The 14,876-nt window shown below is 35.7% G+C and overlaps 1 protein-coding gene across 1 annotated transcript in view; it reads left to right on the forward strand.

The window, feature by feature from the left end:
- The window catches only part of LOC105491988 (elongation factor for RNA polymerase II 2), a 77,630-nt gene that overhangs the window by 16,932 nt on the left and 45,822 nt on the right, over positions 1-14,876 (forward strand). Inside the window, exon 2 of the mRNA XM_011758827.3 lies at positions 2,229-2,276. Coding sequence (XP_011757129.1) covers positions 2,229-2,276 — 48 coding nt within the window. The remainder of the gene's footprint in view (positions 1-2,228; positions 2,277-14,876) is intronic.

A 14,876-nucleotide genomic window follows, 5' to 3' on the forward strand; every position in this document is an offset into this window, starting at 1 on the left:
ACCAAGAGGATAAAAGTACCTTTGCCAGAAAAGTAAGAAAGAGATGATGGTTTGGTTGGGAAGGCTGGGGATGGGGGAATTAGTTTCATGTTTGCCAGTCATTGAGATTTGCTGCCATTGTGAGTTTCTAATGCAAAATGTCCTATCGGCAGTAGTAAGTAGCAGGCTATGGAGAGGTGCCAGCTGAGGAATGGAGAAGAGATTCAGAGTTATCACCCAACAGGTGCAGTGAGCCTCCAGGATGAAGTGGATCTAGAAAAAGAAAAGGAAAGGAACTTGCCTTTTGGAATGAAAGGTGTGATCAGAGAACTGGGAGGACTGCTATCTCTAAGTGCAAGAAAGAGGTAATATCCAGTGGGGATATCAGCAATTTGAAAACTAAGAAGTTTGCATTTATCTGACCAAGAAGAATCAATGAACTTGATGGAGAGAGAATTTCACATTTCAATGACGAGCTGAAGACAACCTCTGAGTTGCCAGGATTCAAGGAGGGAAGTGTAATGAGCCTCTGAGGTTATATTCAGTGCTTCTGATTTGGAGGGACATTCAGAAAGCAGGGCTGATGGAAATATTGTGAAAGCTGGAACCTGAACCTGTATAATCTCAATTGTAGAGCCACCTTACTCTTCCACATGAAGAGGGGCTCCCAAGGCCCCTGTGGGCTTGCTTTCATTACTTCAGGAAGAGTGAGTTTAGCCATGGAAAGTAGTTTGGGGGTGGCGTTTTTCCCCTTAAGAAAGTTAATGTATGTTTATATTTTCATAAAAGGCAATGAATTAGAGTGAAAATCTACTAAAAAATTAGGTTTTAAAAATTCAGGTGCTGCCTTTTTATTTTTCCTTTTTAAAAAGTTCACTTCTCCCACACCAATAAATGAATTTGTTATTCAGTAGTACTTAGATTCTGCTGATAAGTCTAAAATTAAATGATCTTTTATGGTAATAGAACATTAACAGTATCCATTATAATGTTTTCTCCAAAAAGATACTTGTTTATTCATTTTTATAAATAATAATAAGATAGCTAATGTTACACTTGATTTTACATTAAGGTGGTCTGTCTTTTAAAGAAGTACTTATCTTTATTTCTTTTTCTCTTTCATTTATTATAATCCCTATTAGTAAACTTTTAAGTCTGCAGAGAAGTTTTGGGAAGCATTTGGAAGTAGTAGGTGATGTGCTGTAGCTGAGGTGAGGAACATTATTAGTGCCTCTATATTTTTATTTGGGGTAGAGATGAGACCAGAAACCACTGTTTTTGTACATTGGATTTGAATATGAAGGTGTGAGTAGTTTACAGGCTGATGTACTACCATTAAACATTACCCAAATCTGATTTCTTCATGGGTTTCTGTTGGCAATTTGGAAAAGCTTTCCCACAGAAAAATATGCTGGTGACTATGAATACAGGAAATCATGCAAAAGACTATGGCTGACATTTACGATAACAGCTTTTATTCCAAATGCACAACTCTATGATAAAATATTGAAGTTATCAAGAAGAAAAAGCTCATAATAAAAAACACTGATCTAGAAATTACGTTCTCCTGGTGAGAAGCATATGAGAGAACTGGTAACCTGTTTGGCTGTCTATTAAAAACAAATCTCTGATAAAATGTCAGAAAATGGAAAACAGGTTTATTCTCAAATATTTAATTTTATATTTCTAGCATCCTGTTACAGTATTGCAAAGTTCCTCCAATTATCTCTTCCCTCTTCCCGCCCCTATTAAAAATATACCAGGAAACTATGCAACAATACAGTTTTTTTAAGGTAAAATTGAATTGGTATACTAACCATTTTTTGCCAAATCATGTTGGTCAGTTTCAAAAACATGATTAGCTGGACTGCCAAAAACTGTATTTTGTTTGTGTGGTTCAGAGAGAAATGTAAATAGTGTGATATTGTTCATCCAAGGTATCTTAATATAGTAACATGCAAAAGAAAGTATATAATGAAGAGATTTTCACACATTATGACACTGACCAAATACATATTTTTTTTCTTTCTTTCTTTCTTTTTAATAGACATGGGGGGGGGGGTCTCACTGTGTTGCCCAGGCTGGTCTTGAACTCCTGGCCTCAAGTGATCCTCCTGCTTCAACCTCCCAAAGTGCTGGGATTAGAGGCGTGAGTCACTGTGCCTGGCCCAAATAATATAGATTTAAAGTTTAAACATTTAGTTCTGTGTCACAGTAACCAAGGTTTACCTGTTTGTTTCTTTTAATAGAATTTAATTCCTTTTCGACCTTCAATTCAGTTCCAAGGACTCCACGGGGTGAGTACTCTTCTTGATTTAACAAACAAATCTAATGTTCTTGCACGCTATTCAGCTTTTAAAATCCATTTTCAGTTGACCCTTTTATTATAATCAGCCACTCATTCTGTGAACTTTGTGACTAAATGAAAATGTCTGACATCTTTAAGATGCTTGAATTCTCTTATTTTCTTAATTTACGTTTTAAAAATTCATATATGGTTATTGATATTGACAGTGTTTTTTATCCATATCATGAATAATTGCATGTTTGAACCTTTTTATTGAAGTATAACGTACATCAAGGTATTATGTGAGTATGTTTTATCACAGCTTAACATCCATAAGGGATTATTTATTTCAGGCAAGTTATGATTGTGATTGCTTTTACTATTAACAAAATTTTGCTGTGTGTGTACTTTTTTAAGTTGTATGTACTAGGAAATGAAATATGTAAGTAGAAATTGAGTTTTTCATATATACAGAGTAAACAAAGTTTTCTGTGTATTTTATTACTGCATTTAAAAGCACAATAAATGATAATGCCTAATAAAATGGACCTATGAATTTTGTCTTTATAATAGATGATAAAGTTTACAGGAATAGAATCAGTATTTTTTAATTATTATTATTAATATTTCATAATAATAGACTCAATTATTCTTTTTGCTTCCTCATTTAAATTAATATGTATTCTATATGCCTCTATATATTAGCTATAATATGGAAATTTGTAATTTCTGTAAATGGATTTTTAGAGCTATAGAGAAAACATAAGCTGAGGGAGGAAGATTCTTGATTATTGTAAATCTGCAGACTTCTGAATTTTTGTTGTCACAAAATGCGGAAGTGTCAATTTAAATAAATAGTCTTTCTAACCTTTATAACTTGAAAACAGTTCAAGAGTCAGATTAATTACATCATTCAACACAGACCAAGAGTACTTCTAAATGTGTTGTGTAATGCTTACTTGAAGGAGATGTTTGTGTGGATGTCAGAGTTTTGCTTCTACATGACAGCTTTACAATGAAGTCCTGTTTTTCCTCTTCAGTGACTAAGTGTTCATGAATGGGATCCTAATTGGAATAAGTATTCTTCTGGATTTTGTTGTATAGCTTTTTAGTAGGTAGTCATTAGCACATGCTGATTTTCTATTCAAGGGCTTAGTTCAGGTGTTTATTTAAGGCTTCTTGAGTTTTTCTGCAAATTTTAATGACATCAATAATATCTGAAGAGATGTGCCAGGGTCAGGCCTAATTCTACCAGCCCTGGAGGGCTCCATGAATTTTCACTAAAGGATTATTTAGGGAGAAGAGGGCTAGAGGAAGAGTGTAAGGTTTGAGCTGCTTTTCTCTTACTGGGAGCAGTAGGGTTCTGGGGCTGATGCTTCCCTTAATTTTTTCTGCTGGGAAATGCAAGTAAAGGATGTTTTCTAAGGAGGCATCAAGTTATGCCGAAACCCTAAATCATGGAGCACCAGTATGTGCAGACTTCCAAACTCTCCATTCTGACCCTTGCAGCTTTTAGCAGTCTAGGAGGGAGTATGGTTTTCTCTAGCATACTAGTTGCCCCTGGGCCCTAAGCAGCATTGCAAAGCAGGCAGTTTATATTTGAAACCTTAGACCACCTTTTCTAAACTTTCCTCCCTTCAGCTTTCCTGTCCCATGTGTCCAAGTGCCCTCAGTTTATCTTTGCCTGCTCCACTTTCTCTTCCTACTTTATTCCTTGCCTTGATATACTTCACTGATGGAAACAATTTAGATATAAATGACTGATAGGTTTAAATCTTAATGGGTGTTTGAATTTTAACAGATAAGCTTTTTAATCCAAGGGAATGGTAATTGGATTTGGTAGAATAGATGAGGAGTGGAGGTACTATAGACTGAGAGCTATAGGATGTTTGATCCTACCTTGCTTATTCTAAGTCTGTCTCCTCAACCCCCCACTCTTTTCATTATTCTAACTGGGAACAAAATATATGGACTCAGCATTGTTTTAGAGCCTGCAGCTGCATTCCATCCACCCCTCCCCCCTTCTTTTTGCAGAGCTCTCCCCAACCCTTTGGGACTTAGTAAAAACAAAGAGTCATTACTGGGGAGAGAGTGGGTTGGCACAGCCCACAGGGAAGACGCAGAGCCACCAATGTGAGGGTCTTCTGTACACTGCTCCTCTGTTTTTCTCAAGAGCCATGATAATTTAACGTTGCCTTGCTATTGCTTTAAATCCTCTCTGAAGAAGTATGCTTACAGATTTTTTCCTATGTGGAATATGTTTAGGGCTTTAAATTAAAAGATTTAAATTTAAATTTTCCACAAAGGGTACTTTTCGTTAATGAGAAATTTTGTCTTTTTACATCAAATGTGACTGAAAATGTACCTTAACTGTCATGATACTGTCATATATAGGCATATTTGAAGTATAACTAAGCATTTTTAAAATATCGTTTTAAAACTGAGCATGTAGTGTTAAAATCATTTTCTGTTTCCCTGATGAGACTCACGCTAAGCACTGCATCGTTATGTTCTTCCTTGTTAACTAATTATAAGTATTTTTTTCCCTCAGTTATGTCTTTAGAAGGCCAGAATTTGGGTCTTGACTGGTTAGCTTTTAAGCGTATTTGCCTCTGTGCCTGAACATGTTCTTTTAGGTTGAAGTTTTCTTCTAAATAAATGCAGACTGAAATATTAAAGTATAGCAATACGCTGCTAAAGAGTAGAATTTCTGAAAGTCATTGATTACCTGGATTTTTATTATCACAGTTGGGCAGCAGCCTTTTTGCATTAAAAATATAAATTGTGACTTTCGCTGTTCATTCTACACCTGTTCCTTAATGGAAAAAGGTGCTCAGAAAGTTAGATGGTCATTGAGGGCATTTTCTGGATTCAGAAAAATGAGGAAATATCTATGGTAGCAGTTGATTCTCATTTCTAAACTCATGAATATCAGGAGGTGAGTAAATCATCCAAAATTGCTTTGCTGATTCTGAAGAGTGTAAATCAACCAATTCTCACAGTTCTAATCTATACCTAAGATACTTATAACTAAAGGTTTACTAGGATTATAAATCTCTCTAGACGAGCATATTTAAACAGAAATGGTAGCTGGTAGATTCACATGGGCTACTGCATTGTGATCTTCAAGTTACAACATTCAGAGGTGTGTAATGGTATAATGCACCCAGTTTCCAAAAGCAACATTGTGAAGTAAGCTTTATAAAAATCAAGATGGTTCTATCTACTGATCTGATACTGAAAATGTGACAGGTGAAAATTTTCCACAGATGTGTTTCAGTACATTTTTAAAAACAAAACTGTATTTGCATGCTTGTTGAAAGTTTCTTGTCTAAAGACACACAGTTAATAGTGGCAGTGCCATAACTACACTCTTGGTCTTCACACTGCTAGGGAGAAGTTCTTCCTGCCATACTGTAATAACAGTTGTTACTGATGCAGTTATCAACCAACGTAATTGTTCTAAGCAATAAACTATAAACAGGTAGCCTAATCAATCAATGAATGTGCTAATAGGCTAATTTATTGTTCTGCTTGTTTCTTATTCACTGCGCAAACATTCTTTCAGCATTTACTAGTGCCAAGTGTTACGTACTTTGTGTGAAAAGATGCAGGGATGGGCATGGCATGGGCTCCACCCTCAGAGAACTCACAGTCTTAAGAAACACATACAGACTAATACTTAGAAAATAATTCATAATGTAGGATTCATCCAGAACCCTCCACTCAGAACTTCTATGGAAATGGGGGACTGCCAGGAACAAGGCGTATTTCTCATTGGTATGAAATAGCCTTTTAAGCAAGGGTTTTAGTAGATATAAAATGTCACATCTTGGCAACAGGTTTGTAAAATTCCAGAAGACCTATTTAAGAACTGTGTGTATGCATGTGCACACACACAAAGGTAAGTGTGTGGTATGTTATAATTGAGATAAAATCTGAAATGGCAAGGTTTTCAATAGTGAATAATGCCCACATCTGCTGGCATGTAGTAGCCGTACAGAGTGGAGTTGCCTCAGGCCTCAGTGACTCATGTCCAGGGAGTGATTTCCCCAGGGCAGTGAGAAATACTGCTAACTTTGTCACAGTATATGAGATTCTAGACCTCGGTATTAACTCAGTATTTGTTATGAGAATATTGTTCTAAAATTCTTTCTAATTTAGTTACTTACTTTCAGACTCAGCAATCCCAGAGGCTTTAGAAAATAGTTTTATATAACGTAATTTTTAGAAATAATAAAATAATAGTTATTTTTTGAGACAGTGTATTGCTCTCCAGGCTGAAGTTAAGTGGAGCAATCATAGCTTACTGCAGCCTTGAACTCCTGGGCTCAAGCAGTCCTCCCTCCTCAGCCTCCCAAGTAGCTAGGATTATAGATGCACAGCCATGACTGGCTAATTGTTTTTGTTGTTGTAGAGATGGGTCTCACTGTGTTGCCCAGGCTGGCCTCAAATTCCTGGCCTCAAGCAATCCTCCTGACTGGGCTTCCCAAAGACCTGGGATTACAGATTTGAAGCACCATACCGGTCCTAATTTTTAGAAATCATTTTTAAGAATTTAAGAAGAGGACTGAAAATAGAAAATATTTTCAATAAGTACCATGCAGTATCTCCTGTGAAACACTGAGTCACACACACTTTTCCCAGAATGAACAAGGAATAGCCAGCCAAACAAGTTCTAAATGTATGCCTTCTAAAAAGGCACAATGACCTTCCGAAGATGAAATTGGCATTTAACTGGTAACTTTAAAGGCTTGAATAGTGCTATAAAACTCTTTCAGTAGAGTCATTAAACAGAGGGTTGGATTTTTCTTCTTTTTTTTTTTAATCCCCAAACTCAGCAAAGCCTTCAGAGATATTTTGTTAATTATTTATTTTACTTTGTGGGGGTTGTGGAGAAGATTGGGTTTGAAAAACTAAATTATACAGTATTTGAAGTTAGTAGGCAATTTCAACCCCCTTGAAAATGCTTCCTGCAGACTGTCCTTCCCTACCCTACTTGGTTCCTGGGGAAGCAAAGATAACTATCAGCTTGAAATACGCAGCAAAGGTAAAAATAAATCCCCAGCACTGCCATTCCGTCTTAGATGATATGCCTTCCCTCCGACTTCTTTCCCTTGACGTTTTGGTTTCGCTAGCCTACTGGTTTTGCCAAGGGTTGTGTTTAGTCAGTCAGCTCTGAATGTTGACGACTAACAGCTACCTTGATACTCTCAGCTCTGAATGTAATTAATACTAGAAGAATGTTAAAATTATATTTCTTTATAATGGTAGTTCTGTTTTAATTTTTTTAATATTACAGTGGTTAACATGCATAGATACCATCTAATATTTTTGCTGAATTACAACTCTTTAGCCACATGTTAATTTACTAAGGTGTTAATAAAATAGTAAATTACCTAATTTTTAAAATTTTTTAATTTTTATATATACACACACACAACACATACACACACTTTTTTTTTTCTTTTTTTTCTTTTTGGAGACTGAGTCTTGCTGTGTCACCCAGGCTGGAGTGCACATTTTTAAATATCTCATTTTACCCAGGAGATGGGCTGCCCCTGGGGAACTCTGGAAACTGCATATTTTCTCACCCAATAATTGAATCATACTTTGAAGCTATTGTAAATTGACCAGCGGACCCAGCCTAGCCCACCCCTTGCCCTTGAAGAGCTCAGAATAGCAGAGGGTAGGAGGGTAACTTTGTATGTTTATGGTGCCTGAGGAAACTATCTCAAAGTACTCATGGACCATACCCTTACACAGGCCCCACTGTGAGTTACAGCAAGAGAAGCCCCCCAGAACTTGAGCACAAACAGGGGTGCTCACCCTGCTCTGTCCTTCACCAAATTGCATCACCTTGGAATGCAGCAGCTGGAGCCATAACTAATATCTGAAGCTACCACAATTGCCATAAATTGTATTCTTAGAAATGAATGAAGCTTACTGCCTTCACTTAGCAAACATTTGTGAGTACACGATGTATACCAGGCACCATGATAGACAGATAGACAGTGTGTAGACAAGGTAAAATAGCCCATTTGTATTCCTGACATTATCTGTTTGTCAATAAAATTTGTCACTAATTGGCTTTGCTTTTTTGTTTCCCACCAAAAACTAAACTTGTGGAATTGAGTTACTTATATTGCAGGCAGTGTCACTTTAGTAGTATTTACTTATTTAAGCTTGGAAAATAGTATTTTACCAGTTCTGTGATACTTTGTGGTCCCTTAAAGTTAACCATCCTTTACTCTGTCACCTATATTGGAGTGCAGTGGCTCAATCGTAGCTCACTGCAGCCTACTGGGTAGCTGGGACTATAGGCATGCATTACTATACTCAGCTAATTTTTTAACTTGAAGAGACAAGGTCCCCCTATATTGCCCAGGCTGGTCTCCAACTCCTGGACTCAAGTGATCCTCCCACCTCAGCCTTTCAAAGAGCTGGGATTACAGGGGTGATCCACCACCCAGCCCCACCTTCTTGAGGAGTTAGGATTTCACCTTGGAGATCACTGCTGCTTATCTATAAAATTTCCCTGGAGAGCTATGATGAGGTTTGGAGACCTGGACTTAAAACACGTTTTTTCCCCCCAGATTTTCTTAGGATAGCTCGATTCACTCTCATAAGAATGAAGAATATACATATGTATAGATATGTATACATTCTCTTCTCAAAAGAAGCTTATGACTTCCATCAATTTCTGGGTAACCTCTGACCTCTCTAATGTGAGAAAATTACATCGGTAAATGAGTGCCTTCAAACACATTTACAAATAATTCACAGTAAGGCAAAACTGTTTTACATAGCATAGCTTTACACATATAGATGTAGACACTCACACTACTGAAACAAAAGTTCCACAACACAGTCTTTACCCTTACTTCATCAATGTACCCTGATATTTTCTGTTCCATTCTCTTTCATTTAAAAAGAATCCTAGTCACAATCCACTAAATGAATGCCATGACCTTCCAATGGGTCACAATCTATTATAGCTTATCAAATATGGTAGGAGATTATCAACTATTTAAAAAATTTTAACCAGGGAGTCATGTCGTCAGATTTGCATTTTAACATGCTTCTCCAATGACTGCCTTGACTTAGTCATTCCTTATATATGGAATTCCTTACATATGGGAGGACAAGAAGAAGAAGAAATAAGGATGGCTCTGTATTTATTACTTGAGCATTTGGTTAGGTGGTGAGGCCATTATTCAAATCTGAAATAGATGAAAGAGCAGGTTGAGAAGGAGACATGGGGTGTGTTTGGTTTGGAACATGTTATCCATGAGGTGTTCAGGTTACACTCCAATCCTCATTCTGTCAGAATGGAGCTGCCCAGGGGGTATTCCCATTGGAGAATTGGAACAAAAGGATTTTCAAAAGCAACTCCAAAGGACATTTTACTGGGTTTAATTATACCTGGAACTCTAGTCGTGAGAAGAAAGAAAAGGTTGATTTACACATGAAATTCTGATGTGAAGCCCTATTTAAAGAGTAATTTTTTCCTAGCTGTTAAAGAATACTGGTTTACATATGAATACTGAAAGCATGAGTATTGTTACTTTTAATTACTAACATTTAGGGAATTTGAAGCTCCTTTTGTTAAATTGTGCCCATACTAATTAAGAACAATGACGGGCTAATAGAGATTAAGTGTGATATATTCATTTAGTGTAAGTATACAACAGTGAAAAGCAGTAACTTATAACTCTAAGCAGGCAGAAGAATACATATGGTATGATGCTGTTTTTATAAGTTTAATAACAGGAATAATCACACAATCTATTGGTAGGTTTACATATGTGATAAAATTATTAAAAACCAAAAAAGGGATGACAATTATGAAAATGAGAACAGTGGTTACACCCAAAGGGAAAGGCAGGCAGAGGGAAAAGGAGAGGAGGATGGGTGGATGTGTTATTGCTCACATTCTTGTTCTTGAATGGTGAGTTTACAAGTTCTCATTATGACATTGAACTTCATAACAATCAAGCTATACTTACTTTGCAGAAACAAATATGTTAAAGTTTGTTCTCATTATCATTAAAGATAATTTGTCATCTTTATGGGTTAAATAAGAAAAACCAGAACATGTTTCAATAGATGCCAAAAAGGCATTTTGAATCTGTATTTCCTAATTATTGGAGAAACATAAAAGAAATTTTTGGAGATGCCGAGTTCAAATATGACAAAACTCTAAGGAGAAAAACTGGATATTAAAGGTTTTAAAAAACAAGTTGACAAGGAGAACAGAGAAGGCAGGTCTTGTTATCTAGAGCTAGACACCAGCTAATATCTTGCTAGTCAACTACTTGATAGAGTTGCTTTGTCATCTATCAGTGGAGAAAGAAAGTTTTCTCCATCTGTGATCTCTCTCCCCAGTGGAAAGAAGGTACAGGCAGAGTTGCTGGTGTTATCAAGGGTGTGGGAGTAGAGGCTACTTTCCTTTCTGAGTTAGCATTTGATGTTTTGGAGCAGCAGCATTGTAAAGTGTCGTAGGAAAAAGTCCAATCTAGAAAGGGCAGATCAGGGAAATAAAAAGCAGCAGTTGGTTGAATTTTAAAAGATGAGGTTCTTAGGGGGCTTAGGGTAATAAAACTCAGAATGCAATATGCAAGTGATTAAAGAACAAAATTGAGCCCACATCAGGAGAGGGTTGGTACCTAAGCAGCCATAGGAAAAGGGCAGTTCTTTATAATACATGAAAAGCCTGGGGTTTAATAACCACTTAGTAAGTTATGTTATGGATATCTTATTTTAGAGTGAGAATATAAGGCATAGCCATATTTATGAAGGTAGTAATACTCTACTAATCAATACTTAGAAGTTTTTGTTATGACTAATCTGAATGCTTTTTAGTTTTTCCTTAATCTAGTCATGTTGGTAATTTATAAGTCAGTTTTCAGATTAGGAAGGAAGGTATTTAAGGGTGTTCCATTTCCACTGAATAGTAAGATGATGCTTACTTACATTTCCACAGCTGTTTGAAAGCTCTGTAGTTGGCTATAACGAAAAACTTTGTTAGGAATGCTTGATGTTTTGTGTTTTGTTTCTAAAGGAAGACAGTGTTTTGTTCCTTCTTTAGAAAACTTGAAGAATAGCATAATGAGTCAGGATTAATTTGGCATAAAGTCTTTTACTTCATAATTTCTGATTCTGTAAAAAAAATCTCTAACCTCTTTCAATAATATTTAAGGTAATTGAGTCAAAGGGTAAGTATCAATGATAACCTAAAATCTAGTTATTATTTTTATGCAGCCTTTATTGTTTTTCTGATTGAAAAACAAAGTGAATAAACATTTTTTAAAGTGTATAAAATACACATAAGAATAAAGATGAATAATAAAAGGTTCCTAAAAGTGAAAAACGGTTTTATTCAATTTCATTCTAGTCTTTTCTTCTTGCTGACATACATTTTAAAAATTGCAGTCTCAGTGTGTTTCTTGCTTTTTATATTCCTTTTTTCATTTAGCATTATCATGAGCATTTTCCTATGTTATTAAATAGTACAAGTTACTTTTAAATAGCTACCTAACATTTCATTTTATGGATGCACTATCATTTAGCCATTCTCCTATTACATGTATGGTTTCTGTATAACAATAATGGTATGATTAAAATCCATGTGCATAAATTATTATTGCTATCTTTATTTCCTCGGGATAGATTCCTAGATATGGCGTTTATTAGGTGAGAATACTTTTAAAGTTTTCAATAACTGTCGCCAAATCATTTATCCCATCAGCATCCCCCACCCCAGAAAGCTACTGCTGTCTTATATTCCCACAGCTGTTCAAAAGTGCCAGTCACGAGGGGTTTTCCCCAGCCAATATTGGATACATGTTTTTTGAATTTCAAAATTAATCATTTGATAATGTTTAAAAACTGTTTGACAGTGTGATTTGTTTGATTATAGTCTGACATGAGTAAAATATTGCAATTGTTTTAAGATAGTGTGAAGTAACATCCAGTGCCTTGCTGTCTCCATCTGGTATTGCTAGAAGGAGTGGTTTTGAGTTTTTCATTCCTTTATATTATTCATGTTTTCTCCCAATATGGTGGGGAGAGTTTTTATTTTAGTAGTTCAGGAATTCCCTTTGGCAAAATTACTCTATTTCTCTAACTTTTAAAAATAATTATACTACTTATATAACTTTTTACATACTGTATTTTGCTATTTTGACATTTTTGTGTACCATTGTTTGTGGCCGTAATTATTTAGCACTTTTGAATTTCTACCTTCACCTTTAGATGCCTGTCTTCTTTAAAAGAACATTGCAAACATCTCACAAAGCCTAGCGGTATGAATCTCTTTTTTTCATGGAGCAATGCTGTGAGTTATTGGCCAGGGGATAAAATGTTTTACTACTTTATATAATTTCATTATTTTAGAGGGACTCTGTGGTGTGTGGTTCTACCTCCTAGCAGAATTAAATTACTATCTAAAAGATAAACAAAAGTTTTGTAATATTAGTTATTCAAATATAGTACTTGCCTTAATTACCCATACGTAAACCTTTGCCCTTTCTTTGCCAAAGTGTCTCTTTCTCTATGTGAAGGCATAGGTTTGATGACTTTGCCAATAGCCTAACCATCCTTAGAAGTCTTTACGGTCCTGTATTTCTTACAATTACAAATCAGTCTATGTAAGAAACTTGACAGGCCCTCTTATTTACATCAGACATGCCAATCTCTTAGAAATCAGAACTGTAGTCTCTAATTTAGCTCTTGATGTGTTGTGCATATCAATAGCTTTATACATGTGAAATTAGAAATAGTTTTATTTTCTTTGTAGGCTTGAAGAAAATTAACAAACAAATTTGACTTATGAAAACTGAATAGAAATAAATTTTATGGAGTAAACCAGACTCTGCCTCAGGGATGCATTTTCAGAGTAGATGTTCGGAGAGAGATTTATAAAAATTAAAATACTACACGTTTGGTTCATTTTTAGAGCTACCTATAGCTTGATACAAAAAAACACCCCCACAAACTTTAAAATGCTGTTTGTATTTATGAAGATTGAATGCTTTCGAGTCATAAAGTTGTGATTCCCATGAGAACCCTTAATTCTATTTTCTTTGTTTCTTTGTTGTGCGGTAGCTAGTATCTGAGACTCTGGGAATCTGAAGGCAGCATTTTTTTTTTTTTTTAATGGGTAGGGCACTTGGGAAGCAGTGCTTGCTACCCTTCTAGAGGAGCAGCAGACATCTGTAATTTTTCAGCCTTCCATGGACACCTGTTTTAGCTGATTCATTCTCGTACCTTATCTTTCTGTATTTTGAGTTTGAAACAGTTGGAAATATTGCTAGTTGTTTTCATTATTTGTTTATTTTTCCAGATAGTTTACTTGGCTTCCATTTACACTAACACTTAAGCTTTGACCCAGAAGACTTGTAGCCCCTTATTTTTCTCTAAATTATGAAGATTCAGAATGAGTATAGTCTACTTTTGATTATCCAAAGAGCTTGTTAACAGAAATTACTTTAAAAATCAAACACCTCATTATAGTAAGGAAGGCACGTGTGTGTTAGAATCAAACAGGTCAGAATTGGAGTGGGAACTCCCCAATATTGTCTTTGTATTATCAAAGCAAACATTTTTTGGCACTTAACTGTGTACCGGACCTTGTGCCAGACACCTTAGATGGGTTATCTCTAAACTTCACATCAGTCGTATGAATTGGGTAATATCATTATCTACATTTTACAAGTATGGAAACTGGGGATTACTGAGGTTATTTGCCCAAGGTAACACAGATGGTAGATTCTGCAGCCAGAGTTGGAAACCAGGTAGTTTGCTCCACAGCCAATGATCTAGCATCCTAGATGTGGTCCATTAGGGCTCTCTCTTTTCATCTGTTTGTAAAAGAGAGGTTTTCACTTTCTTCTCAAATCATTGCGAGAGAAACAACTTGGAACTGGAAGTGCAAAGGGAAAATTCTAAAGAAAGCATTTTAAAAAGAAGAAGGAACAAGACAGCGGGATACCATTTCCTATCTCTGGTATTCTCCAAATAGTTGGCACCAATTCTCATTAAAAAAAAAAAGGCACAAAATGGTGCATATTTTTACACACACACTTTTGTAATGTTCATTTAAGATGTGACTACAATTTAATTAATTAAAATGATATACCCTAAATATTGTCTGTCTTGTTGCTGTTTCTCCTTCTTTAGCATAGACTGTGGTCTTGTGCCTTTGGTCCCCAGGGAGGACTTACCACAGTGATCTTACCACAGTGGCTGCCTCAGCAATTCCAGTCTCTCATCATTCTTTCCTTAACCAGAGCATTTCTGAGTCTGTTTGTAATACATGTTGGGTTTCCCCATAAGATTTATTTTGAAAAAAAGCATTCTGTAACTTTACCCAAGAAAAGGCTCAAAAACAATTGATATTGAAAGCAGAGAATTAAGAACTAAATATACTTCTAAATCTTTATGGAAATATTCTGCAGACTTAACTATTGTTTATCTTATTGGACTTACAAGTTTTCTTGGTGACATTGATTAGTTTGGGGTGAAACCATGTATTTTACAAAATCTAGGTCTTGGGCTTTTTGAGACTTCTGTTAACCTTGAGGACTTGCAGGTGTCAGATACCAGT

This window comes from Macaca nemestrina, chromosome 6, assembly GCF_043159975.1.
Source record: "Macaca nemestrina isolate mMacNem1 chromosome 6, mMacNem.hap1, whole genome shotgun sequence".
NCBI classification, from domain to species: Eukaryota; Metazoa; Chordata; class Mammalia; order Primates; family Cercopithecidae; genus Macaca; species Macaca nemestrina.